Source organism: Danio rerio, chromosome 4 (genome assembly GCF_049306965.1).
Source record: "Danio rerio strain Tuebingen ecotype United States chromosome 4, GRCz12tu, whole genome shotgun sequence".
In the NCBI taxonomy this organism is placed as follows: Eukaryota; Metazoa; Chordata; class Actinopteri; order Cypriniformes; family Danionidae; genus Danio; species Danio rerio.
This window is the reverse complement of record NC_133179.1, coordinates 11,331,749-11,359,433: the sequence shown is the minus strand read 5'-3', so window position 1 is coordinate 11,359,433 and position 27,685 is coordinate 11,331,749. Positions and strand designations below refer to the sequence as shown.

The 27,685-nt window shown below is 36.8% G+C and overlaps 1 protein-coding gene and 1 long non-coding RNA gene across 20 annotated transcripts in view; one reads left to right on the top strand and one right to left on the bottom strand.

Annotated features, from left to right (window-relative positions):
* Positions 1-24,678, top strand: part of LOC108179116 (stabilin-2) — a 46,987-nt gene extending 22,309 nt beyond the window's left edge. For 4 of the 9 annotated variants that reach the window (XR_012401946.1, XR_012401945.1, XR_012401944.1 and 1 more), the window contains 4 exons: positions 921-966; positions 3,382-3,479; positions 7,496-7,541; positions 8,073-10,967. Coding sequence is in view for 3 of the 9 variants with exons in the window: in XM_073947065.1 (XP_073803166.1) it covers positions 3,392-3,479; positions 7,496-7,541; positions 8,073-8,235 (297 nt within the window). In the remaining 6 variants the exon portion in view is untranslated. Of the gene's footprint in view, positions 1-920; positions 1,201-2,733; positions 2,936-3,381; positions 3,480-7,495; positions 7,542-8,072; positions 10,968-17,250; positions 17,349-22,190; positions 22,708-23,867 lie in introns of those variants that run through there. The other 5 variants (XM_073947066.1, XR_012401947.1, XM_073947070.1 and 2 more) reach the window with 5 other exon arrangements.
* LOC108183374 (uncharacterized) lies at positions 929-27,685 on the bottom strand. 11 transcript variants are annotated; one of them, XR_012401948.1, is made up of 7 exons: positions 27,513-27,685; positions 26,658-26,753; positions 25,819-25,864; positions 25,178-25,247; positions 22,056-22,153; positions 20,333-20,426; positions 19,186-19,514 (listed from the first exon to the last, which is right to left on the bottom strand). It is a non-coding gene; the product is annotated as an uncharacterized lncRNA (long non-coding RNA). The 11 variants fall into 11 exon arrangements; XR_012401950.1 differs by having other exon boundaries at positions 19,186-19,333; XR_012401949.1 differs by having other exon boundaries at positions 19,186-19,333; positions 27,638-27,685.

The window sequence follows — 27,685 nt, the reverse complement described above, 5'->3', positions numbered from 1 at the left end:
GACCTCCCGCTCGTTTTTGTGTTATGTGCTATCGGTTACCATCACTTCCTTTCTGGAGAGGTCACCTCTCTAGAAAGGAAGTGATGGTAACCGAAACGGGGAGAGAAGGGACGGGGGTCTGGATTTTTATAGAGCTAATTTTTTTTTTAGTAAAAAGCAGCATAACCCCTGCTGTACATGGCCCCGTAGGTCAGGGGAGGAACGTTTCATCCTCCCCCTTCATTCACGCCGACACTCACACATATCGCAGTGATCTGGCTGGGATGGAACCAGCAACCTCTTAACCCTTGAGGCAATGCTCTACCGCTGAGCCACAGTCACATACCTAATGATGTGCTGGAACTTATATTTGCCCAATTCGCTTGTTGGTGGGCCAGAGAGCAAATGTGAGCAGAGCTGGGCTTTGAACCCAAGTCTTTCCAGCAGCCTTAACCATGAAGAACATGTGTTTAGCCAGTAGCGCCACAATGACACTCATGTGTGTTTCAGGAGTTTATGGCACTTTGTTGCACATAATGACACCAAATTAATATTTGCAATAGTGAGGATTGAACCCAGAGAGGTTTTCACTGAACCCATGATGCTATCCAGACCAGAACCAGTGTTTTACCACTCACACCACTGAGGTTTTCACACTGAAAGCTGCTTTCTGAGCTCATTTGTTTTATATTAAATGGCTACGGTGGAATAAAAGCAATGCTGGGATTTGAACTCAGGGATTCATGTTCACAGTTCAACACTTTTATCTGCTGAGCCACTGAATCTGTGCTGATTATAGACAATCACAAAACCATGACAAACAAAGCCAGACACTGAGCAAAACGTGAATCACTTGATCATTTCTCGCACATTATCTAATGTATGTTCATATATATGACAAGGCAGTTTTTTTAATGTTTCTTTGTTTTTTTTATTAATAGGAAAAGAACACAGAAGTGAAGACGGTGTGATCAAGACTGAACACAGGTCAGTTACAAGCTCTTATACAGTATATAGTGAGAGTGATTTTGAAAAACAGCTTCATTAGGCTTTATGATTATTTTCTTTGAACCAGTTCGATTGATTTGAAGCATTTACAGCGGTCAAATTCAATGAATCAATTCAATTGATTCAATTAAATTGATTCATTGATGTTTGGACTGTGTTCTTATTGGCAGTTACACCATTTCAACCTGTAGGTGTAGAGCAATTCAATTAATTTGAATTGTTCAAAGCAATTCATTTCTATTTAATGTATCATTTTAAAACCTTTATTTGAATACAGCCACATGATATTGTCCTCTGCAAAGTTTCTATCAACACATTTCTGACAGAGACTCCTCCCCTGCTTATCGTCCAATCTCTGTGTGCATAGTTAACAAGCATGCTGACATCATCCATAGCAATGGGCTGAACCCCGGCCTCAATCTTAGCTCAAGACATCTCTCCAGTAAACCTTTGAATCTGCAGCTTTGTGAATAAGTTGTAAAAGAAAACTCTTAGCTTAAAACTTTTTCCGATGTTGAGGAGAAGATAAGTTTTGTGAATACGGACCCTGATTCACAACCTGTTTTTAGGAACCTGTGTGTATTTGATAAGAGAAACATGTAAAATGTGGAGCTCTGTTGGTCCCCAGGACTGGAGTCTAAAACAGACATCAGTGTAGATCCATTCCAACAGAAGTCATCTAATAAGAAAAAAAACAGGAGGTTATTTAACAAATATTGCATCCATTTGAGTTCATTCAGTGAATAACACAAACACATTTCTCCTTAGTCTAAGAGAAAACGTTTAAATCTATAAATTCTGAGATATTTTCTTATTAAGTTTAGGTTTAAAGCAACTCATTTTTGTCTTTCTAATTCTTGTCTTCTTCTGAGGGGGGAAAATGAATTTTGTAAACCATAATTCATAATTGCCATAAACAAAAGACTGAAAATATAGATGTTTACAGGTTTTAAATATTTTCGTTTTATATTTAGTAAAAGAAAATATACAATCCAAAATATCATTAGTTCTAACTAGTGTTTGATGTTAATGCAGACACACTTACTGTCCAGCAGGCGGCGCTGAAACACAGATCTGATCTCATGAAATTTGTGTCTAAACCTAAAATCTGTGGCTACAATGCTCTTTATATCAGTAACATAGACATGACAACAAGAAATCATGGTTCAACTGTAATCAATGATTATAAATATCATTGCTAATAACTAAACAAAACATACATCGACTTAAAATGTACACATCACTATAAAAGCCGTCTGAGTTTTGATTGTTTACACATTGAGTGCGTCTATTTGAGTTAAACACAGCTTTTCTATTTTACCCCATCAAAGATTATTCAGCAAAACTGCTATAATACACTTAGATTTACACGTCTAGACCCGCCATAAATAACAGGATTGCTTTCAAATGCGTTTTATTCATTGATTTCTCAGCCCTCTTACCTGCGACTGAACACCACGAGCTCATGATCTGAACAACACTGATTCATGTCCACACGAGGGCGCTGACGACCACATCTTGACTTATTTGGCACTTGACATTGAGCTATTTAATAACCTACCTAATAGATGCATTATAATGTCTGGATGTCTACATTTTAAATTATGCATATCTGGAGTTTAAATGACTTATCAGACTTTAAATAAACTAGGCTTTAACGCTGTAACTCGTCCTGTTAGGGACTCTAGTGCAGTTCTCCATCCGCTCCACCAGGCGGCGCGCGCGACTTCCCGTTCAGTCTGACCCAGAGCTTCAGGATGTTGACAGTGTGACGTTTGTTTTGGTGCAGCAGCAGCACGAGTGTGCAGTTTTAAACACATAAACTGAAGATGACAGCTCAGCGACAGTGTTTTAATGTCACTAAACAACATTTAATGCAGTCCGACAACTAAAATAACCGACACACGCTGAGATAAAGGACAGAAATGCAGTGAAAAGCCACTCATCTGTAAGTAACTGTACAGTATTTCTCCTGCATTTCCTCATTAAGTCTTTATTCTTTGTACTTCAGTCGCAGTTAAGTTCATGTTTAGCACTTATTGAAGTGTCTTTAGTGATATGTTTAAGCAGAGCTCTCCTGTTTGTTGAACAGCTTTGTTTACATGCTGCTCTCTGTCACTGTCAGACATTTAGGAGCAAATGAATTGGTAGTTGCTGTTTAATATGTAAAGGCTCAGAGTTAAACAGCCTCTCATTATAAAGCAGAACAAGACATAATATGTGTCAACAAGTCAGTTTGTGAAGCTCTGATGTTCTGCTGTGTTTCTAGAGCTTGCACAGGCAATATTTAGGCTGTAAATGTGTATAATTCTGAATTATTAACTGTAATATCTGTCAGAGTGTGATGTTTAGATCTGCTGTTTGACAGTGTCTCTATTTCTGTGTTTCCTCTAGAGATTGAGGGATGTGTTTGGACCGTACAGTCAACAGAAGTAGAGCTCCGGGACGTTTGGACTACATTTACTGGCGTGATGGACGTCTGCTGCGGACAGGTAAGACCTCCTGCTCGTTTTTGTTATGTGCTATCGGTTACCATCACTTCCTTTCTGGAGAGGTCACCTCTCTAGAAAGGAAGTGATGGTAACCGAAACGGGGAGAGAAGGGACGGGGGTCTGGATTTTTATAGAGCTAATTTTTTTTTTAGTAAAAAGCAGCATAACCCCTGCTGTACATGGCCCCGTAGGTCAGGGGAGGAACGTTTCATCCTCCCCCTTCATTCACGCTGACACTCACACATATCGCAGTGATCTGGCTGGGATGGAACCAGCGACCTCTTAACCCTTGAGGCAATGCTCTACCGCTGAGCCACAGTCACATACCTAATGATGTGCTGGAACTTATATTTGACCTGTTCGCCTGTAGGTGAGGCAAAGAGCAAAAGTGAGCAGAGCCTGGATTCGAACCCAAATTTCTCTGACAGCGTTAAACATGTGCTCAGCCTGACGAATTTCTGATTGAAAGCTGAACGCTCTAACCACTGAGCCACAGAGCTTGTACATTGCATGACTTGTAATCTGAGTTTTGTTGGATCCCCTAAGAATTTTAATGGTGAAATTCAAGCAGCTGTGGGATTCAAACCCGGGTCTTCAAAATGCAAACCTAATGCGCTAACCGCTAAACCATGGAGCTTGTGCTGTCTCTGAGGGTGTAATGTGGGATTTGTTGGATCCCCCAATGATTTTAAGAGTGAAATTCAAGCAACAGTGGATTCAAACCCGGGTCTCCAAAATGGAAATCTAATGCTCTAACCACTGTACTATTGAGCTTGTGTCTTCCATAACGGTTGTAATTTGAGTTTTGTTGGATCCCCAAAAAAATATTGACAGTGAAATTCAAGCAAAACCTGCTGTCTGAGGGTTTTAATTTGAGGTTTGTCGTATCTTTATATAATTTTCCACAGTGAAATTCCAGCAGCCGTTGGATTCAAACCCGGGTCTTCAAAATGCAAATTGAATGCTCTAACCACTCAACCACAGAGCTGGTCCTCACTGTGAGAGTTGTAATTCCAGCCTTATTGGATCCCCAAAGAATGTTAAGAGTGAAATTAAAGCCTGCATCTTCAAAGGCTCTAACCACTGCAAGTTTAATGGAAGGTTTTATTTATAATTTAGTATCTGTTTGACTCTTTATGCGAAAGCGTGATTTGAACTCAAGACTCCTGGTTGAGTAGCTAACGCTCTAACCACTCAGCCAATGAATAGTCTACACACATTACACGTTTAATGAAATTTTTTCATGAATCCACTTAGAAAACTATGATTTAAAGATATGCAATGGTGAGATCGGAACTCTGGGCTCTTGCGTGGAATCCCAATGCTCTAACCACTGAGCCACAGAGTTTGGTTTATGGTGATGAAGCTGCTAAGAATCATTTGTTAAACAGGGCTCTGATGAGAGATTTCATGCATATGAGCAGGAGGAGGTGAGCACCAAGGAGTTAAGTGCCTTGTTCAAGATCACGTTACCTTGAAGGAATCAGAATCAGGAATAGAACCTAGTACCACCCAACATGAATAGTCCAAGTCCAACTCACTGACCACTAGGCCACAACAACCCAACCCTTTGGTTACTCTGTTACCACATGCTTTAGATAACTGAATGTTGCTGTTTAATAATTACTTAGAAATTGACAGATATTTCATCAAATAGAAGTTGGTTAAAACAAATGATCAAACCAGTTTTTATGAAGTTCATTAAATATAGGAAACTGGGTTATTTAAGTATTGACACAAAATTACAAACAATCATGATTCTTATGAAGAACTTTATTAATTATTCAAGCAATAAACAGCATCATTTGGACATTTAGATACTCTGTAGATGAACTGGAGTCCTGCAGATCTTGATTAGCTGCTGCAGGTGTTTTTAATCAGACTGAGGCTCATCAGGATCAGGAGCTACGTTAGACACACAAACATCATCTATCAACTGTTGTCCACATGAGGGAGCTGACACACATTAACAGCAGAAACAGAGTATTGAACTTGACTAAACTGAGGCAAATGTTATTCCAATCCAGGGTGCCCACATGTCCTGGAAAACCTGGAACATGTATAAACATGAATGAAGTCTCCAGTCCTGGGTTCTGTTCTTCGTACCTCGCTTAAATGATCTAAGATGATTTGGCAGATCCTGGATCTGTTTATCTTGATAACTGATCTCTCGCTAATTTGGTTTTTCAAACAAGTTGGCGAATCAGATTAGAATGTCATGATAAACTGATTTGAGATCGCTGCGTGTGTTGGGAAGGACTGATCTATCAATCCTCGAAATCATGATCAGCAACGCAGCGATTGGCTAATGGCACAGCAGCGTAATGACATCATCTGATTAATATTTAATTATCCATGTCAGCTAAATTACATAAAATGAGCAGCAAACCGTTTGTTAAATATGAAAATTATTTTACACCTTGTTGTGGGCTGCATGCTTGGCCCTTTCATGTGTCAAGAGTTTTAGTTTTACAGTTCGAGCTGATTTTCCTTATTATAGTAGCCATAGTAGTATTATTGTAGCCTTTTTTAATGGGTGTAAAGAATAACTGGATGTTTACAAAAACATTTTGATATTGGTAAAGGTGTCTGCAACTTTTGTGAAGCATCAAATCACCGGCATATTAACTGTCAAAACATGTTTATGACTGCATAAATGTATTATTGCGTTTAAAAAAGTTACACATTGTACATGTATCATACACTAATTGTACTAAAGCGATCTAAGTTCATATCAAAGTTTTCTCTTTGCACCAGCAGGTGGCAGTCATATATATATAGTATATAGTTAAAAAAATATTACAATTTTCCCAAATGTATATAACTACTACTGTAAGAAAATATCAGAATTCGGTACACACTTTCTGAATTATCTTTGCATGAATTAAGCCGATCTATTCCTGTTTATAGGACTTAAACCTGCTTCCGACCAGGTTTGAGCTAGCAGAACTGTTGCTATGATAATAAGTCTCAGATCAGTTTTGAAGAACGAAACGATCCTGGATCATATCAAATCGTCAATAACCAAATCCAGCTAACTGAGTAATCCACGTACGAAGAACGGACCCCTGGAAAACACATGGAACATTAGAGAAAACATAAATTGTCCTGGAAAACAAGTTTCATTGGCAGAGAAAAGCATGAGTTTTAAATGTTTATGTTCTTTAAAGAGCAGTTTAAAGTTGGTCTAGCATTTTTTTACCATGTTAACCATGTTCTGTTTTGGCTATCGTTTTTGTGTTTTGTGCTATCGGTTATTATCACTTTCTTTCTGGAGAGGTCAGCTCTCTAGAAATGAAGTGATGGTAACCGAAACGGGAGGAGAAGGGACAGGGGTCCAGATTTTTATAGAGCTAATTTATTTTTTTGTAAAAAGCAGCATAACCCCTGCTGTACATGGCCCCCGTAGGTCAGGGAACCAGCAACCTCTTAACCCATGAGACAATGCTCTACCGCTGAGCGGTATAGGTGGCACAGAGTAAGCGTGAGCAGAGCATGGCTTTGAAGCCAAGTCTTTCTAACAGCCTTGCCCATGGAGAACATGTGTTCAGCCAGTAGCACCACTATGGCACTCATGTGTGTTTCAGGAGTTTATGGCACTTTGTTGCACACAATGACACCAAATTAATATTTGCAATAGTGAGGATTGAACCCAGAGAGGTTTTTACTGAACCCATGATGCTATCCAGACCAGAACCAGTGTTTTACCACTCACACCACTGAGGTTTTCACACTGAAAGCTGCTCTCTGAGCTCATTTGTTTTATATTAAATGGCTACGGTGGAATAAAAGCAATGATGGGATTTGAACTCAGGGATTCATGTTCACAGTTCAACACTTTTATCTGCTGAGCCACTGAATCTGTGCTGATTATAGACAATCACATAACCATGACAAACAAAGCCAGACACTGAGCAAAACGTGAATCACTTGATCATTTCTCGCACATTATCTAATGTATGTTCATATGTATGACAAGGCAGTTTTTTATGTTTCTTTGTTTTTTTTATTAATAGGAAAAGAACACAGAAGTGAAGACGGTGTGATCAAGACTGAACACAGGTCAGTTACAAGCTCTTATACAGTATATAGTGAGAGTGATTTTGAAAAACAGCTTCATTAGGCTTTATGATTATTTTCTTTGAACCAATTTGATTCATTTGAAGCATTTACAGCGGTCAAATTCAATGAATCATTGATGTTTGGACTGTGTTCTTATTTGCAGTTACATCATTTTAACCTGTAGGTGTAGAGCATTTCAATTCAGTTCATTTGAATAGTTCAAAGCAATTCTATTCAATGAATCATTTAAATTGATTCAGCTAAATTGATTCATTCAACATGTCTGGACTGAGTTCTTATTTGCATTTACACCATTTTTAGCCTGTAAGTAAATCCAATTAATTACATTCTATTTAATTCAACTGAGGTGTTTAGAGCACTGCAGTTCAATTCAAAGCCTCGTATGAAGTGATTCACATAAAAGATGAAGCTGTCATATAGCAACTTACAACATAAACAATTCAGAAGCCAAATAAGCCACCATTATAAGAATTATTTAAAATCTGTACATGTTGTTGTACCTTCCAACAGACAAAGGCAGTATCCCCGAGTTAGAGGAGATCATGATCACACACTTGAAGCTGAGGATCACCATCCAATGGTAAGCACATCTTGTTTTTTGCAGATGATGTTTAAACAAATGAACTTCAGTTTAGTCAAGTTCAACCACACAAGAAAGAAGAAAGGGCAGTGAGGACATGAACAAACACATTGCTTTGACTGCAGATAAAATACTCTCCTCATGATTCAGTTCACCTGCAAATTTATATTTATGGATCCCTGTTGGGCTCTACACATTCAGTCTCTTATTTAAAACATCTGGGCCGTATTCACAAAACACCTCAAAGCTAAAACTAGCTGCTAACGCTCCAATTTACAAGGAAAATATTTTAGTGTGAGTTCTGATTGTAGGTATCCTAAACATTTGCTTTAAGAGTATTTCACAAAGGGTTTTAGCATTAAAACTAGATCAAAAATTAACTGGGTAATACAAAGAAATGAAATCTTACCCTCATGGCGAGAAGCCATTATATCAGTTATCCCGAAGGAGGGTAAAGATAGAATGGACTGTGGTAATTATCGGCCAATTAGTGTGTTAAATGTTGACTATAAACTTTTCACTTCTATTTTAGCACGAAGACTAGAAAAAGTTCTTCCAGAAATTATTAATTTGGATCAGACAGGCTTTATTTGTCAAAGGCAAGCAACAGATAACATCAGAAGAACTCTACACATTCTTAACTTTATTTCAAACAACAAAGTAGAAGCTGCCATGTTAAGTTTAGATGCTGAGAAAGCCTTTGACTCAGTGAGATGGAGTTTTCTATATAAGGTACTAGCAAAATTTGGATTTCACAATAACTTTATTGAAATAATTATAACATTATATGATAGGCCTTAGGCAAGGATTAAAATTAACGGGGAATTATCTGGTTCTTTTAATTTAGAACGGGGTACGAGACGGGGGTGCCCCATTTCACCCCTTCTCTTTGCCTTATTTATTGAAACTTTAAGCCAATGGATTAGGCAAAATCGGGCAATTAAAGGTATAGATATGGGATCTGGGGAGCATAAACTAGCCCACTTTGCTGATGATATATTGATATATATGTGTGAACCCTCTAAGTCACTCCCAGTATTATTTAACTTTCTTGAAAGATATGAGGCCATATCTGGTTACAAACTTAATGTTACAAAAACTCAAGTAATAACATTTAACTATAAACCACCAAGACAACTTAAAGAGAAATATAACTTAAAATGGGATACTGAATCAATTCAATATCTGGGAGTGAATTTACCTGCAGATCAGTCAAAGACATATAGTTTAAATTATGGTCCCCTGAACAAAAAATTAAAATCTGATTTATTACGCTGGAGTCTTATTCCCCTCTACAGTCTAAGCTCAAAAGTAGATTCAGTGCGAATGATCATTTTACCAAAATTATTGTATCTATTTCAAACTCTTCCAGTAGAAATAGCAAATCAACAATTTAGCGAATGGAATAAATTAATATCTAGATTTTTATGGCAGGGGAAAAAACCCAGAGTAAGATTTAAAAGTAGTCCCACCTTTTCAGCAAAATGGATTGAAATAGAAAAAGGGATAATGGAAGAATCCCCACTATCGGCCCTAATTGCAGATTGTAAACTAAGAATTAAAATCAATAAAGAAGCAAACCCATGGATTAATCTACTATTTAAAATCTGGCAGCAAACAAAAAAATATGTGGTTTGTAAGATGCATCAAGAATATTAAGATGGTGTGCCTACGATACTGTCTTCATCCCCAACCAAATAGATGACAGATTTCGAATATGGACCAAGTTAGGAATTTCTAACTACTACACCTTTTTTGACAAGGGTACATTTCAAACCTTTGAATCTTTAAAGGAAAAATATGGGTTTAACCAAAGTGACTTTTATAGATACCTTCAAATAAGACATTATATTAAATGTAATGTTAAACCAGAAACATTAAAAGTTGCAGAGACAGGAATAATAAAAGTGTTTTTATCAGTGAGCAAGGCCCAATCATGTACTAAGATCATTTCGAAATTATATAAGGGATTTCGCGAATCAGTATCAGAAAATACATTATATGTCAGAGATAAATGTAAAATGGAGGGAAATCTGAATATCTCAGATGAAATTGGGGTAATATTTGTTCAACCCAATGGAAATGTACCAGCTCTGCCATGTGGAGAGAATTCTGTTGGAAGAATGTCTTAAGGTTTTTTATCATACCATCACAGAAAATACATAGAGGAAAGGGTACTAGCTGCTGGAGAATGTGTGGGGAAAAAATAGCTAATCATTATCATGTTTTTGGGATTGTCAGAAATTAACCCCATATTGGAAAGAGATTAAAATACATCTAGATTCCATTTTTGAAGTAGAGATTGCCTTTACCTGTGAATCTTTATATTTAGGTAATATAAATTTGGATGGATGGATTAATAAAGACAAGAAATTGCTATTTATTCTTTTGGCAGCTAGTAAAAAAGTAATCACAAAAAAATGGTTAAAATTAGAGTCACCTACAGTTGAAGAATGGATTGGTACAGTGCACACTATATATGTCATGGAAAAACTATCGTTTTCATTAAGAACACAAACAGAATACTTTTTTTCTAATTTAGAGTAAATGGACTGAGTATATTTCACCAATATGCCCGAATTTTTCTTGAATTGTAACCTAAATGTAACATTGTATAAATAAGTATGTTTTCTTCTTTAAAGGAAAACTTTTAAAGGACTTGTAGCTCCCCATGTGTTACTGTTCATAGTTGTTCTTCTAGTTAAAGAGAAGAAAATACAAAGCATATACAAGATCTGTAAGTCTCTTTCTGTATGAGAGAATATGTAAGATATATATGTATTTTCTTCTGAAAACTCAAAATAAAAAATGAAAAAAAAAAAAAACTTGATCAAAAATCAGTGAAATGTAAAGAGTAGTGAAGTCACTCAGAACAAATGACAGACTATCCTAAAATGGCTGTTTACAGCCGTCTGGCTTGGAAAGAAAACATTTTAGACAGAAACATTTCACCACAATTAGCTTTGAACAAGTTGTCGCCTTTAACCAAGAGGTATTCACATAAGAAAATAAATATGTTTTCAAATATAAATACTTTCATTTACTTCAACTTCTAATTTAATTAAACAATTTATTTATTACACATTTAAAAAAAAAAAACCTGACAAAAAAAAATAAATAAAAAAAAAAAAAAAAAAATATATATATATATATATATATATATATATATATATATTTTTTTTTTTTTTTTTTCAAAAATAAAAACAAATACTATAAATACAAATGTGGCCTTTTTATATATTGTTCAGAGCATTTGTACAAAAAAACAAAAACAAAGTAATTTAAAATTAATATTTGCCTAATTATTTTCTAAGAAAATACAGTAAATTAAAACATTAGAAGTCTTTATGTAATGACTGTCAAATTAAGAGTAAGGAATTCAATTCTTTACTTAAGCCCTGGTCAGATTACACAATTTAGGCACGATTTTTTTAAAGTACGGGAGTCCCAGAGATTCATAAACGACAAATAGACGTCGAGACACAAGATTCAATCTTTTCTTCTCGTGTAATGTGGCATAGTTCACGACAACTGATCCCATGCCTGCGACACCTCATGACACCGTCGCAGAAAGTCTAGCATGTTTAATCTTTTCTCGTTCTTTACTACGAGTTCCAACACGTGGGTCACACGGCCCAATAGGAGCACATAATTTATAAGTTATTTTAGTGGGTGCTGCTGTTAATGACCTGGTCAGGTAATAAACAAACAGACTGCATATTTACAGATGGGTTGGTCACGGGTGGATATGACCAGTCTATGACTATGCAAACTTTAACTACTTTCTTTAAAGTATTAAAGTGTTTTAAGCAATTTTATCTGACAGACTGGCACTAATATGCCGACATCTCCATTCTGAGTTCACTCTTCCAGTGGCACCAGCAGGATTTTAATCAAAGTTATCCACATATCCAGCACCACCCCGCCCCATCATCATCCCTTATTTTTATTTCAATCTCAAAAAAAACAATGATGCTGTCAAAGGCTACATTTATTTGATCTCACGAGTGAGACTGAGAAAATGAAAGCACATCATTGTATTTTAATAATTTAAATTATTAATTACAATAATTAATAAATATAATAATACAATATAAAATTAATAATTTGGCTACTTTTAATATATATTTTTGTTGGTCAGTTATCTACAAAATAAACAAGATTAACCTCTGAGGCGAAGTGCTTCAAAACCAGTCCGCTATAGCCTATGCTTCAGCTCCTGTTTTGTTAAAAAAAATAATAATCTAACGTAAATCAAATTAAGTGAAATATTTACTTTCAGAGAAGCCTATATTAAACTGCTTGTCACTGTTAGTGACAAAACCATTCTGTGCGTCGGTATATAACAATTTAATACATTTAATCAAGTAAGTATATATATATATATGTATTTTTTTTTTTCACATCTCCCACCATGCAAGTACATACAAACTTTAAACACACAAACACACACCTTTATTTATTCTTATTGTTTCTTGCTTTGTCAATATATCGTAGTGTATACTGTTTAATAATCATTTTACATTATTTAAAAAAATAAATAAATAAAAATGTAAAAATTTAATAAATAAGCAGCTTGTGCCCTCTGCTCTCGGCAGATGACACTGCTCTCATCTTTCCAACAGAGTTTGTTGTAATAAAAGCATGCCCTGCTTATTCATATGTGTCATTAATTATAACAGTTTAATATAGGCTTCTCTAAAACTGTGAATATTTAACTTTAATTTTATTAAGGCTAGATTATTATTTCATTTACCAAACCAACACAATTCCATGGCAACTCGTGTTTTGGCGCTGAACGGCTGAAGCATATAGTGGGCTTGTTTCACTTCACTTCGTAGGTTATTCTTTTTTCTTATTTATCTAGTAATTAACTGACCAGCGAAAAATACATAACAATTAAAATACAAATTATAGCTAACGAAATTCGTTTCAAAAAGATATTTTTTCCAAGAAACATATATGAATTATATTTTTGTCTGTGCCCGTCCAACTGTGCGGTGATGATTTCGCTCCGTGGAAAATAAGGATTTCATTAACTCTTCACTGCTTCACAGCTGCAGATGTTCTTCAATAGCGATTTTAACACTTTAATATAGGAAGTCCTCGGCTATGCAGAGACCATTATTAATCAGAAATCTAGTGTACATAGTTTTACGTTTGGAAGTGCAGTCTTGAATTTTTAAACAGTCGGCAAGCTACTGAAAAACAGATGTAAAACATTGATGAAATGTAGTTTTCAGTCACGCTCATGTAAGTCATATTCAACTCGTTTAGTTTTGCCTTCATTCATTTTTTATTTCTGTTGTCAACACAGAATTTATTTACAACACATTTTTAAACACAATAGTTTAACTAACTCGTTTCTAATATCTACTTTATCTTCCACAAGGTGACAGCCAGTGAATAATATTTTACAAGTTATTTTGCAAGACAGATGTATTCAGACAAAGTCCCTTTAAGTATTTTATAGTCTTTTATGCAGATTAAAGTGTAATTTAGACTTAATCATTTAACTACGAAAATTAAAATAATTAGTCAAATTATTTTTTAACTGATTTGTTGTTTAAATCAAAAATATACAGTAAATATTTCTTAAGGAGGCTAATAATACTGACCTTATTTTTATAAAAATTAAAAAATTTTATTCACGAAATAAACAATAAAAATAGGACTTATTATGACTCCAGAAAAATTATTTTTTAGGAAACACTGTAAACATTTTCAGAAACATTATTGTAAATGAATGGGAGGGCAAAATAAATTGACTTCAACTGTAGGCCTGTTAAAGTTTACAGGTGCAACAATGTGCCTTGATGTACTTAAATGTTATGCAGAGTTCAGACTGCATGATTTTCCAACTAGTCGTGTCACAGATGTTTTCACACTGCTTGACTATCTGGGCTAGCGTTTCGTCGCTGCTTTGTTTACACTGCAAGATGCATCGGTGACGGGGACATTCACATTGCATGACTTTACTATAGGGAGAATCGCCGACAACTTCGTCCAAACTACGCCTCACAGCCAAAAACACGTATTATAGCTTATCTTTTGTTATTAACTACATAATAAGAAAGAAGCCTTTAATGGGGTTGAACATGTACAAGTTTGCTCACCTGGGTTTAAAGGGAATTAGCCATTTCTCCTCAACGTTGATAATAAACTAATTTCTTTCTGTATGAAACGTCAAACAGACACGGTGGCTCCTGAGTCCTGTCAAACCTCCACTAGTTTTCCCTCCATTTCGTGGGTCCAAATAAACCGAAAATGAGCGCTTTTAACTTCTCCCCCAGCCTCCCACTGGCCTGCAGCAGGTATACACACACACACACACATACACACACAAGTGAAAGCTGCTCTCTCATTGGCTGTAGGCGATCGCTAATGTTATTTTCAGTCAAAACTCAATTCACACGGCATGATTTGCATCGCCGACAGCTCCAGATATTCAGCACGCCAAATATCTCGCAGGCATCGGCGACTCATCTGCGATTCTCTCCGATCGCGTCTTTGATAGTTCATACTGTGTGATTATCACTCACGTGCACGAGCAGCGATTTACCTGTGATTTCAGGCATTTGTCGGCGATTTCTCAAAACCTGTCGGCGAGCCAAAATCGGGGCTAAAATCACGCAGTCTGAACTAGGCATTAGAGATGTGTTCTCCTACACCACTACAAGATTATTTTGAGTTTAAGTTATTTATTATCTTGCTTATGAAGACTACAGAGTGATGCTTGAACAAAAATGACTTTGAATAATGTTTTAAGTATTTTGCGATATATATGTTAAAATGTGCTCCTAAAAGTATGTGGCCCCTGCCCGCCCCCCACAGGTTAGTAGTAAGCTAATGTAATTTCATAATGCAAATCCTAAATTCATGCTAACCAACAAATGATCAAAGGAAATGTATTAGTATAATACAATATGAATTGATGTTTACTTTAAACTGTAATTATATTGTTCTATTAAAATGATTTTTTTAAATATTTTGTCAAATAATTTTTTTTAGGAGTCATCCACCATCATTTTGTGGCTAAAAAGTACCGATTCAGGCACCGGTATCGTTTTAAAAGTATCGATTTAGCACCGGTATCGAAAAAAACCCAAACGATACCCAACCCTAGTAAAATGTGGAGCTTTGTTGGTCCCCAGGACTGGAGTCTAAAACAGACATCAGTGTAGATCCATTCCAACAGAAATCATCTAGTAAGAAAAAAAAAAAAACAGGAGGTTATTTAACAAATATTGCATCCATTTGAGTTCATTCAGTGAATAAAACAAACACATTTCTCCTCAGTCTAAGAGAAAAAGTTTAAATCTATAAATTCAGAGATATTTTCTTATTAAGTTTAGGTTTAAAGCAACTCATTTTTGTCTTTCTAATTCTTGTCTACTTCTGAGGGGGGAAAATTAATTTTGTAAACCATAAATCATAATTGCCATAAACAAAAGACTGAAAATATAGATGTTTACATTTTTGTTTTATATTTAGTGGAGAAACACAGATTACCACATATACAATCCGAATTATCAATTGTTTTTTATTAATACAAGTTCAGTACACATTGTTTGCTTGTGAAACTGTATTTCTGCAATCATTTTCATAATATACTGTTTGTATGAGTTTCCCACCAGAATCAAGGTATTTTCACCATGATATATTCTCTCCACACGGAATAAAAGCGCATCCAGCTTCGACAAACTAGTCAAAAAACTAACTCTACTAACTAGCTTGATATTAATGCAGATACACTTACTGTCCACCAGGCGGCGCTGAAACACAGATCTGATCTCATGAAATTTGTGTCTAAACCTAAAATCTGTGGCTACAATGCTCTTTATATCAGTAACATAGACATGACAACAAGAAATCATGGTTCAACTATAATTAATGATTATAAATATCATTGCTAATAACTAAACAAAACATACATCGACTTAAAATGTACACATCACCATAAAAGCCGTCTGAGTTTTGATTGTTTACACATTGAGTGCGTCTATTTGAGTTAAACACAGCTTTTCTGTTTTACCCCATCAAAGATTATTCAGCAAAACTGCTATAATACACTTAGATTCACACGTCTAGACCCGCCATAAATAACAGGATTGCTTTCAAATGCGTTTTATTCATTGATTTCTCAGCCCTCTTACCTGCGACTGAACACCACGAGCTCATGATCTGAACAACACTCATTCATGCCCACACGAGGGCGCTGACGACCACATCTTGACTTTTTAGGCACTTGACATTGAGCTATTTAATAACCTACCTAATAGATGCATTATAATGTCTGGATGTCTACATTTTAAATTATACATATGTGGAGTGTAAATGACTTATCAGACTTTAAATAAACGAGGCTTTAACGCTGTAACTCGTCCTGTTAGGGACTCTAGTGCAGTTCTCCATCCGCTCCACCAGGCGGCGCGCGCGACTTCCCGTTCAGTCTGACCCAGAGCTTCAGGATGTTGACAGTGTGACGTTTGTTTTGGTGCAGCAGCAGCACGAGTGTGCAGTTTTAAACACATAAACTGAAGATGACAGCTCAGCGACAGTGTTTTAATGTCACTAAACAACATTTAATGCAGTCCGACAACTAAAATAACCGACACACGCTGAGATAAAGGACAGGAATGCAGTGAAAAGCGACTCATCTGTAAGTAACTGTACAGTATTTCTCCTGCATTTCCTCATTAAGTCTTTATTCTTTGTACTTCAGTCGCAGTTAAGTTCATGTTTAGCACTTATTGAAGTGTCTTTACTGATATGTTTAAGCAGAGCTCTCCTGTTTGTTAAACAGCTTTGTTTACATGCTGCTCTCTGTCACTGTCAGACATTTAGGAGCAAATAAATTGGTAGTTGCTGTTTAATATGTAAAGGCTCAGAGTTAAACAGCCTCTCATTATAAAGCAGAACAAGACATAATATGTGTTAACAAGTCAGTTTGTGAAGCTCTGATGTTCTGCTGTGTTTCTAGAGCTTGCACAGGCAATATTTAGGCTGTAAATGTGTATAATTCTGAATTATTAACTGTAATATCTGTCAGAGTGTGATGTTTAGATCTGCTGTTTGACAGTGTCTCTATTTCTGTGTTTCCTCTAGAGATTGAGGGATGTGTTTGGACCGTACAGTCAACAGAAGCAGAGCTCCGGGACGTTTGGACTACATTTACAGGCGTGATGGACGTCTGCTGCGGACAGGTAAGACCTCCCGCATGTTTTTGTGTTATGTGCTATCGGTTACCATCACTTCCTTTCTGGAGAGGTCACCTCTCTAGAAAGGAAGTGATGGTAACCGAAACGGGGAGAGAAGGGACGGGGGTCTGGATTTTTATAGAGCTAATTTTTTTTTTAGTAAAAAGCAGCATAACCCCTGCTGTACATGGCCCCGTAGGTCAGGGGAGGAACGTTTCATCCTCCCCCTTCATTCACGCCGACACTCACACATATCGCAGTGATCTGGCTGGGATGGAACCAGCGACCTCTTAACCCTTGAGGCAATGCTCTACCGCTGAGCCACAGTCACATACCTAATGATGTGCTGGAACTTATATTTGACCTGTTCGCCTGTAGGTGAGGTAAAGAGCAAAAGTGAGCAGAGCCTGGATTCGAACCCAAATTTCTCTGACAGCGTTAAACATGTGCTCAGCCTGACGAATTTCTGATTGAAAGCTCAACGCTCTAACCACTGAGCCACAGAGCTTGTACATTGCATGACTTGTAATCTGAGTTTTGTTGGATCCCCTAAGAATTTTAACGGTGAAATTCAAGCAGCTGTGGGATTCAAACCCGGGTCTTCAAAATGCAAATCTAATGCTCTAACCGCTAAACCATGGAGCTTGTGCTGACTCTGAGGGTGTAATTTGGGATTTGTTGAATCCCCAAATAATCTTGACAGTGAAATTCAAGCAACAGTGGATTCAAACCCGGGTCTCCAAAATGGAAATCTAATGCTCTAACCACTGTACTATTGAGCTTGTGTTTTCCATGATGGTTGTAATTTGAGTTTTGTTGGATCCCCAAAAAATATTGACAGTGAAATTCAAGCAAAACCTGCTGTCTGAGGCTTTTAATTTGAGGTTTGTCGGATCTTTATATAATTTTTCACAGTGAAATTCCAGCAGCCGTGGGATTCAAACCCGGGTCTTCAAAATACAAATCGAATGCTCTAACCACTCAACCACAGAGCTGGTCCTCACCGTAAGTGTTGTAATTCAAGCTTTATTGGGTCCCCAAAGAAATTTAAGAGTGAAATTAAAGCCTGCGTCTTCAAAGGGGAAATCAAATGCTCTAACCACTGGACATGTTTAATGGAAGGTTTTATTGATAATTTAGTATCTGTTTGACTCTTTATGCTAAAGCATGATTTGAACTCAAGACTCCTGGTTGAGTAGCTAACGCTCTAACCACTCAGCCAATGAATAGTCTACATGTTATACGTTTAATGACATGTCTTCATATATCCACTTAGAAAACTATGATTTAAAGATATGTGACAGCGAGATTTGAACTCTGGGCTCTTGTGTGGAATCCCAATGCTCTAACCACTGAGCCACAGAGTTTGGTTTATGGTGATGAAGATGAAGCTGCTAAGAATCATTTGTTAAACAGGGCTTTAATGACAGATTTGATGCATATGAGCACTAGTAATTCCCATACTTTAAGTGTTCCTCTGCTTTTAACCCCCTTATCTGGAGCAGATGAGCACCAAGGGAGCATTTAGGAGTTAAGTGCCTTGTTCAAGATCACGTTACTTCGAAGGAATCAGAACCAGGAATCGAACCAGGTACCACCCAACATGAATAGTCCAAGTCCAACTCACTGACCACTAGGCCACAGCTACCCAACCCTTTGGTTACTCTGTTACCACATACTTTAGATAACTGAATGCTGCTGTTTAATAATTACTTAGAAATTGACAGATATTTCATCAAATAGAAGTTGCTTAAAACAAATGACCAAACCAGTTTTTATGAAGTTCATTAAATATAGGAAACTGGGTTATTTAAGTATTGACACAAAATTACAAACAATCATGATTCTTATGAAGAACTTTATTAATTATTCAAGCAATAAACAGCATCATTTGGACATTTAGATACTCTGTAGATGAACTGGAGTCCTGCAGATCTTGATTAGCTGCTGCAGGTGTTTTTAATCAGACTGAGGCTCATCAGGATCAGGAGCTACGCTAGACACACAAACATCATCTATCAACTGTTGTCCACATGAGGGAGCTGACTCACATTAACAGCAGAAACAGAGTATTGAACTTGACTAAACTGAGGCAAATGTTATTCCAATCCAGGGTGCCCACATGTCCTGGAAAACCCGGAACATGTATAAACATGAATGAAGTCTCCAGTCCTGGAAAACACATGGAACATTAGAGAAAACATAAATTGTCCTGGTAAACAAGTTTCATTGGCAGAGAAAAGTATAAGTTTTAAATGTTTATGTTCTTTAAAGAGCAGTTTAAAGTTGGTCTGAAAACACATTAGCATTTTTACCATGTTAACCATGTTTTGTTCAGGCACATTAACTTCCATTTTGATAATCACAGTTTTACCGTAAATACGGTTAAATTCTAGTTGGTGTTGCAAATCCATGGTTAATTTGTGGTTCCTATTGTCGCTGTAGTTAGACCATTGTTTTGGCACCTTGGATTGGAATAACATTTGCCTCAGTTTAGTCAAGTTCAATACTCTGTTTCTGCTGTTAATGTGAGTCAGCTCCCTCATGTGGACAACAGTTGATAGATGATGTTTGTGTGTCTAACGTAGCTCCTGATCCTGATGAGCCTCAGTCTGATTAAAAACACCTGCAGCAGCTAATCAAGATCTGCAGGACTCCAGTTCATCTACAGAGTATCTAAATGTCCAAATGATGCTGTTTATTGCTTGAATAATTAATAAAGTTCGTCATAAGAATCATGATTGTTTGTAATTTTGTGTCAATACTTAAATAACCCAGTTTCCTATATTTAATGAACTTCATAAAAACTGGTTTGGTCATTTGTTTCAACACCAACTTCTATTAGATGAAATATCTGTCAATTTCTAAGTAATTATTAAACAGCAGCATTCAGTTATCTAAAACATGTGGTAACAGAGTAACCAATGGGTTGGGTAGCTGTGGCCTAGTGGTCAGTGAGTTGGACTTGGACTATTCATGTTGGGTGGTACCTGGTTCGATTCCTGGTTCTGATTCCTTCGAAGTAACGTGACCTTGAACAAGGCACTAAATGCTCCCTTGGTGCTCATCTGCTCCAGATGAGGGCTGTTAAAAGCAGAGGAACAATTAAAGTATGGGAATTACTAGTGCTCATATGCATCAAATCTGTCATTAAAGCCCTGTTTAACAAATGATTCTTAGCAGCTTCATCTTCATCACCATAAACCAAACTCTGTGGCTCAGTGGTTAGAGCATTGGGATTCCACACAAGAGCCCAGGGTTCAAATCTCACCATTGCATATCTTTAAATCATAGTTTTCTAAGTGGATTCATGAAAAAATGTCATTATACGTGTAATGTGTGTAGACTATTCATTGGCTGAGTGGTTAGAGCGTTAGCTACCCAACCAGGAGTCTTGAGTTCAAATCACGCTTTCGCATAAAAAGTCAAACAGATACTAAATTATCAATAAAACCTTCCATTAAACATGTTGAGTAGTCAGAGCCTTAGATTAACCCCTTTGAAGTCGCAGGCTATAATTTCAGTTTTATAATTTCTTTGGGGATCCAATAAAGCTTGAATTACAACTTTTACGGTGAGGACCAGCTCTGTGGTTGAGTGGTTAGAGCGTTCGATTTGTATTTTGAAGACCCGGGTTTGAATCCCACGGCTGCTGGAATTTCACTGTGAAAAATTATATAAAGATACGACAAACCTCAAATTAAAAGCCTCAGACAGCAGGTTTTGCTTGAATTTCACTGTTAAAATTTTTTGGGGAACCAACAAAACTCGAATTACAACCATTATGGAAAACACAAGCTCAATAGTACAGTGGTTAGAGCATTAGATTTCCATTTTGGAGACCCGGGTTTGAATCCACTGTTGCTTGAATTTCACTGTCAAGATTATTTGGGGATCCAACAAATCCCACATTACACCCTCAGGGACAGCACAAGCTCCGTGGTTTAGCGGTTAGAGCATTAGGTTTGCATTTTGAAGACCCGGGTTTGAATCCCACAGCTGCTTGAAATTCACCATTAAAATTCTTAGGGGATCCAACAAAACTCGAAATACAACCTCGATGTAAAACACTAGTTCCATGGCACAGTGGTTAGAGCATTAGATTTATGTTTTGAAGACTCGGGTTTGAATCCCACTACTGCTTGAGTTTCACTGTTAATATGCTCACAGGATCCAACAAAATTCGGATTATAAACCTCAAGAAACGTACAAGCTCTATGGCTCAGTGGTTAGAGCGTTCAGCTTTCAATCAGAAACACGTCAGGCTGAGCACATGTTTAACGCTGTCAGAGAAATTTGGGTTCGAATCCAGGCTCTGTTCACTTTTGCTCTTTGCCTCACCTACAGGCGAACAGGTCAAATATAAGTTCCAGCACATCATTAGGTATGTGACTGTGGCTCAGCGGTAGAGCATTGCCTCAAGGGTTAAGAGGTCGCTGGTTCCATCCCAGCCAGATCACTGCGATATGTGTGAGTGTCGGCGTGAATGAAGGGGGAGGATGAAACGTTCCTCCCCTGACCTACGGGGCCATGTACAGCAGGGGTTATGCTGCTTTTTACTAAAAAAAAAATTAGCTCTATAAAAATCCAGACCCCCGTCCCTTCTCTCCCCGTTTCGGTTACCATCACTTCCTTTCTAGAGAGGTGACCTCTCCAGAAAGGAAGTGATGGTAACCGATAGCACATAACACAAAAACGAGCGGGAGGTCTTACCTGTCCGCAGCAGACGTCCATCACGCCAGTAAATGTAGTCCAAACGTCCCGGAGCTCTGCTTCTGTTGACTGTACGGTCCAAACACATCCCTCTTTCTCTAGAGGAAACACAGAAATAGAGACACTGTCAAACAGCAGATCTAAACATCACACTCTGACAGATATTACAGTTAATAATTCAGAATTATACACATTTACAGCCTAAATATTGCCTGTGCAAGCTCTAGAAACACAGCAGAACATCAGAGCTTCACAAACTGACTTGTTAACACATATTATGTCTTGTTCTGCTTTATAATGAGAGGCTGTTTAACTCTGAGCCTTTACATATTAAACAGCAACTACCAATTTATTTGCTCCTAAATGTCTGACAGTAACAGAGAGCAGCATGTAAACAAAGCTGTTCAACAAACAGGAGAGCTCTGCTTAAACATATCACTAAAGACACTTCAATAAGTGCTAAACATGAACTTAACTGCGACTGAAGTACAAAGAATAAAGACTTAATGAGGAAATGCAGGAGAAATACTGTACAGTTACTTACAGATGAGTCGCTTTTCACTGCATTCCTGTCCTTTATCTCAGCGTGTGTCGGTTATTTTAGTTGTCGGACTGCATTAAATGTTGTTTAGTGACATTAAAACACTGTCGCTGAGCTGTCATCTTCAGTTTATGTGTTTAAAACTGCACACTCGTGCTGCTGCTGCACCAAAACAAACGTCACACTGTCAACATCCTGAAGCTCTGGGTCAGACTGAACGGGAAGTCGCGCGCGCCGCCTGGTGGAGCGGATGGAGAACTGCACTAGAGTCGCTAACAGGACGAGTTACAGCGTTAAAGCCTCGTTTATTTAAAGTCTGATAAGTCATTTACACTCCAAATATGCATAATTTAAAATGTAGACATCCAGAAACTATAATGCATCTATTAGGTAGGTTATTAAATAGCTCAATGTCAAGTGCCAAATAAGTCAAGATGTGGTCGTCAGCGCCCTCGTGTGGGCATGAATCAGTGTTGTTCAGATCATGAGCTCGTGGTGTTCAGTCGCAGGTAAGAGGGCTGAGAAATCAATGAATAAAACGCATTTGAAAGCAATCCTGTTATTTATGGCGGGTCTAGACGTGTAAATCTAAGTGTATTATAGCAGTTTTGCTGAATAATCTTTGATGGGGTAAAACAGATAAGCTGTGTTTAACTCAAATAGACGCACTCAATGTGTAAACAATCAAAACTCAGACGGCTTTTATGGTGATGTGTACATTTTAAGTCGATGTATGTTTTGTTTAGTTATTAGCAATGATATTTATAATCATTAATTATAGTTGAACCATGATTTCTTGTTGTCATGTCTATGTTACTGATATAAAGAGCATTGTAGCCACAGATTTTAGGTTTAGACACAAAATGCATTAGAACAGATCTGTGTTTCAGCGCCGCCTGCTGGACAGTAAGTGTGTCTGCATTAATATCAAACACTAGTTAGAACTAATGATATTTTGGATTGTATATTTTCTTCTACTAAATATAAAACAAAATAATTAGAACATGTAAACATCTATATTTTCAGTCTTTTGTTTATGGCAATTATGAATTATGGTTTACAAAATTCATTTTTCCCCCTCAGAAGTAGACAAGATTTAGAAAGACAAAAATGAGTTGCTTTAAACCTAAACTTAATAAGAAAATATCTCTGAATTTATAGATTTAAATTTTTTCTCTTAGACTGAGGAGAAATGTGTTTGTGTTATTCACTGAATGAACTCAAATAAATGCAATATTTGTTAAATAACCTCCTGTTTTTTTTCTTATTAGATGACTTCTGTTGGAATGGATCTACACTGATGTCTGTTTTAGACTCCAGTCCTGGGGACCAACAGAGCTCCACATTTTACATGTTTCTCTTATCAAATACACACAGGTTCCTGAAAACAGGTTGTGAATCAGGGTCCGTATTCACAAAACTTATCTTCTCCTCAACATCGGAAAAAGTTTTAAGCTAAGAGTTTTCTTTTACAACTTATTCACAAAGCTGCAGATTCAAAGGTTTACTGGAGAGAAGTCTTGAGCTAAGATTGAGGCCGGGGTTCAGCCCATTGCTATGGATGATGTCAGCATGCTTGTTAATTATGCACACAGTGATTGGACGATAAGCAGGGGAGGAGTCTCTGTCAGAAATGTGTTGATAGAAACTTTGCAGAGGACAATATCATGTGGCTGTATTCAAATAAAGGTTTTAAAATGCCGGGTAAGTGAAGAATTGAATTCCTTACTCTTAATATGACAGTAAATAAATAAAGACTTCTAATGTTTTAATTTACGGTATTTTATTTATAAAATAATTAGGCAAATATGTTTTAAATTACTTTATGTATTTTCTTTTTACATATACACTGAACAATATATAAAAAGGCCACATTTGTATTTATAGTATTTGTATTTATTTTTGAAAATATATATATTTTTGTCAGGGTTTTTTTTTTATTTTTGAATGTGTAATAAATAAATTGTATAAATTGTTTTATAAAATTATAAATTGAAATAAATTAAAGTATTTATATTTGAAGGCATATTTATTTTCTTATGTGAATACCTCTTGATTAAAGGTGACAACTTGTTCAAAGCTATTTGTGGTGAAATGTTTCTGTCTAAAATGTTTTCTTTTCAAGCCAGACGGCTGAAAACAGCCATTTTAGGATAGTCTGTCATTTGTTCTGAGTGACTTCACTACTCTTTACATTTCACTGATTTTTGATCTAGTTTTAATGCTAAAACCCTTTGTGAAATACTCTTAAAGCAAATGTTTAGGATACCTACAATCAGAACTCACACTAAAATATTTTCCTTGTAAATTGGAGCGTTAGCAGCTAGTTTTAGCTTTGAGGTGTTTTGTGAATACGACCCCAGATGTTTTAAATAAGAGACTGAATGTGTAGAGCCCAACAGGGATCCATAAATATAAATTTGCAGGTGAACTGAATCATGAGGAGAGTATTTTATCTGCAGTCGAAGCAATGTGTTTGTTCATGTCCTCACTGCCCTTTCTTCTTTCTTGTGTGGTTGAACTTAACTAAACTGAAGTTCATTTGTTTAAACATCATCTGCAAAAAACAAGATGTGCTTACCATTTGATGGTGATCCTCAGCTTCAAGTGTGTGATCATGATCTCCTCTAACTCGGGGATACTGCCTTTGTCTGTTGGAAGGTACAACAACATGTACAGATTTTAAATCATTCTTATAATGGTGGCTTATTTGGCTTCTGAATTGTTTATGTTGTAAGTTGCTATATGACAGCTTCATCTTTTATGTGAATCACTTTATACGATGCTTTGAATTGAACTGCAGTGCTCTAAACACCTCAGTTGAATTGAATTGAATAGAATGTAATTAATTGAATTTACTTACAGGCTAAAAATGGGGTAAATGCAAATAAGAACTCAGTCCAGACATGTTGAATGAATCGATTTAGCTGAATCAATTTAAATGATTCATTGAACAGAACGGAACTGTGAACACTTCAAATGAATTGAATTGAATTGCTCTACATCTGCAGGTCAAAACGGTGTAAATGCCAAAAAAAAAAAAAAACAGTCCAAACATTAATGAATCAATTTAAATGAATCAGTTTAAATGACTCATTGAATTGAACCGCTGTAAATGCTTTAAATGAATCAAACTGGTTAAAAGAAAAGAATCTAAAAGCCTAATAAAGCTGTTTTTTAAGATCACTCTCACTATATACTGTATAAGAGCTTGTAACTGACCTGTGTTCAGTCTTGATCACACCGTCTTCACTTCTGTGTTCTTTTCCTATTAATAAAAAAACAAAGAAACATTAAAAAACTGCCTTGTCATACATATGAACAAACATTAGATAATATGCGAGAAATGATCAAGTGAGTCACGTTTTGCTCGGTGTCTGGCTTTGTTATGTGGTTATTGTCTATAATACTCTTCAAGCCTTGATACACAGCTTCAGCACAGATTAAGTGGCTCAGCAGATAAAAGTGTTAAACTGTGAACATGAAGGCCAGAGTTCAAATCCCATCCCCAATATTTGCAAACATTAATTTGGTGTCATTATGTGCAACAAAGTGCAATAAACTTCTGAAACACACATAAGTGCCATGGTGGCGCTACTGGCTATACACATGTTCTCCATGGTCAAGGCTGCTGGAAAGACTTGGGTTCAAAGCCCAGCTCTGCTCACATTTGCTCTCTGGCCCACCAACAAGCGAATTGGGGAAATATAATCTCCAGCACATCATTAGGTATGTGACTGTGGCTCAGTGGTAGAGCATTGCCTCAAGGGTTAAGAGGTCGCTGGTTCAATCCCAGCCAGATCACTGCGATATGTGTGAGTGTCGGCGTGAATGAAGGGGGAGGATGAAACGTTCCTCCCCTGACCTACGGGGCCATGTACAGCAGGGGTTATGCTGCTTTTTACTAAAAAAAAAAAAATTAGCTCTATAAAAATCCAGACCCCCGTCCCTTCTCTCCCCGTTTCGGTTACCATCACTTCCTTTCTAGAGAGGTGACCTCTCCAGAAAGGAAGTGATGGTAACCGATAGCACATAACACAAAAACGAGCGGGAGGTCTTACCTGTCCGCAGCAGACGTCCATCACGCCACTAAATGTAGTCCAAACGTCCTGGAGCTCTGCTTCTGTTGACTGTACGGTCCAAACACATCCCTTATTCTGTAGAGAAAGCACAGAAAAATGTTTAGGTTAACTGAAAAATTCAGAGAGCAAAGAAGCACACACACACACACAAAAAAAAAAAAAAAAAAAATATATATATATATGATTGGTAATCAAAACAAGTGTGGGTTAGGAATTTGATCAGGATTTTACCAGTTTCTTATATTCAAATTTGTTTTTAAGTCAATGTTTAATTAAATACATTTAGATTTTAGATAAAAAATTGATGTCTAAAATCATAGACACGCCCCCTTCTTTAATTGTCCTCCCACGGTTGCTATTGGTCAACTTTGACACACCCCGAAAAATAACCAATCCGGGAAGGGAAGCGCGATCATTTCTACACTCATAGGTCAGATTCGCAGTCAATCACATTGTTTGACAGCGTGTAAACACTCATTATCGAAACTACATTTTGATGACTGACAAAGTGTTCATTTCAATCAAAAAGTGCAGTAAAATATGTGTAAAAGTCTTTACGTTTGTGCTGATTTAATACTTTATATTAGGACAAAGACGTTCCTCCGGTTCCTAAGAAAAGCACAGATACATCGTAAAGTAAATACTCAATTATACTTTTATAAATGTTTCAGCTAATCTATCACATTTCTTTTTCGCTACTATTCCAGTATTGAGGCTTGTGGTCAATGCCGCATTTCAATCAGCCTTTATTTAACATGTTCTGGAAACTCATGGTAAAATATTTGCTGTTGTAAACAGTGGAAACGCCCACACAATCAAGCCACCGTTTATTACCTTTGTAAACAGCTCTATTCGGTAGACAACATTCAGTATTTCATATTATATTCAGTGCAACACATTTTCATTGAACCCGTGTTTGTAAACGCAAAACGTGGTGTTTGTTTGTTTTCATTACTCACGTTGTCATGACGAGCGTGCTGCTGTCATCTGAAGTTCTACGTCTTCCC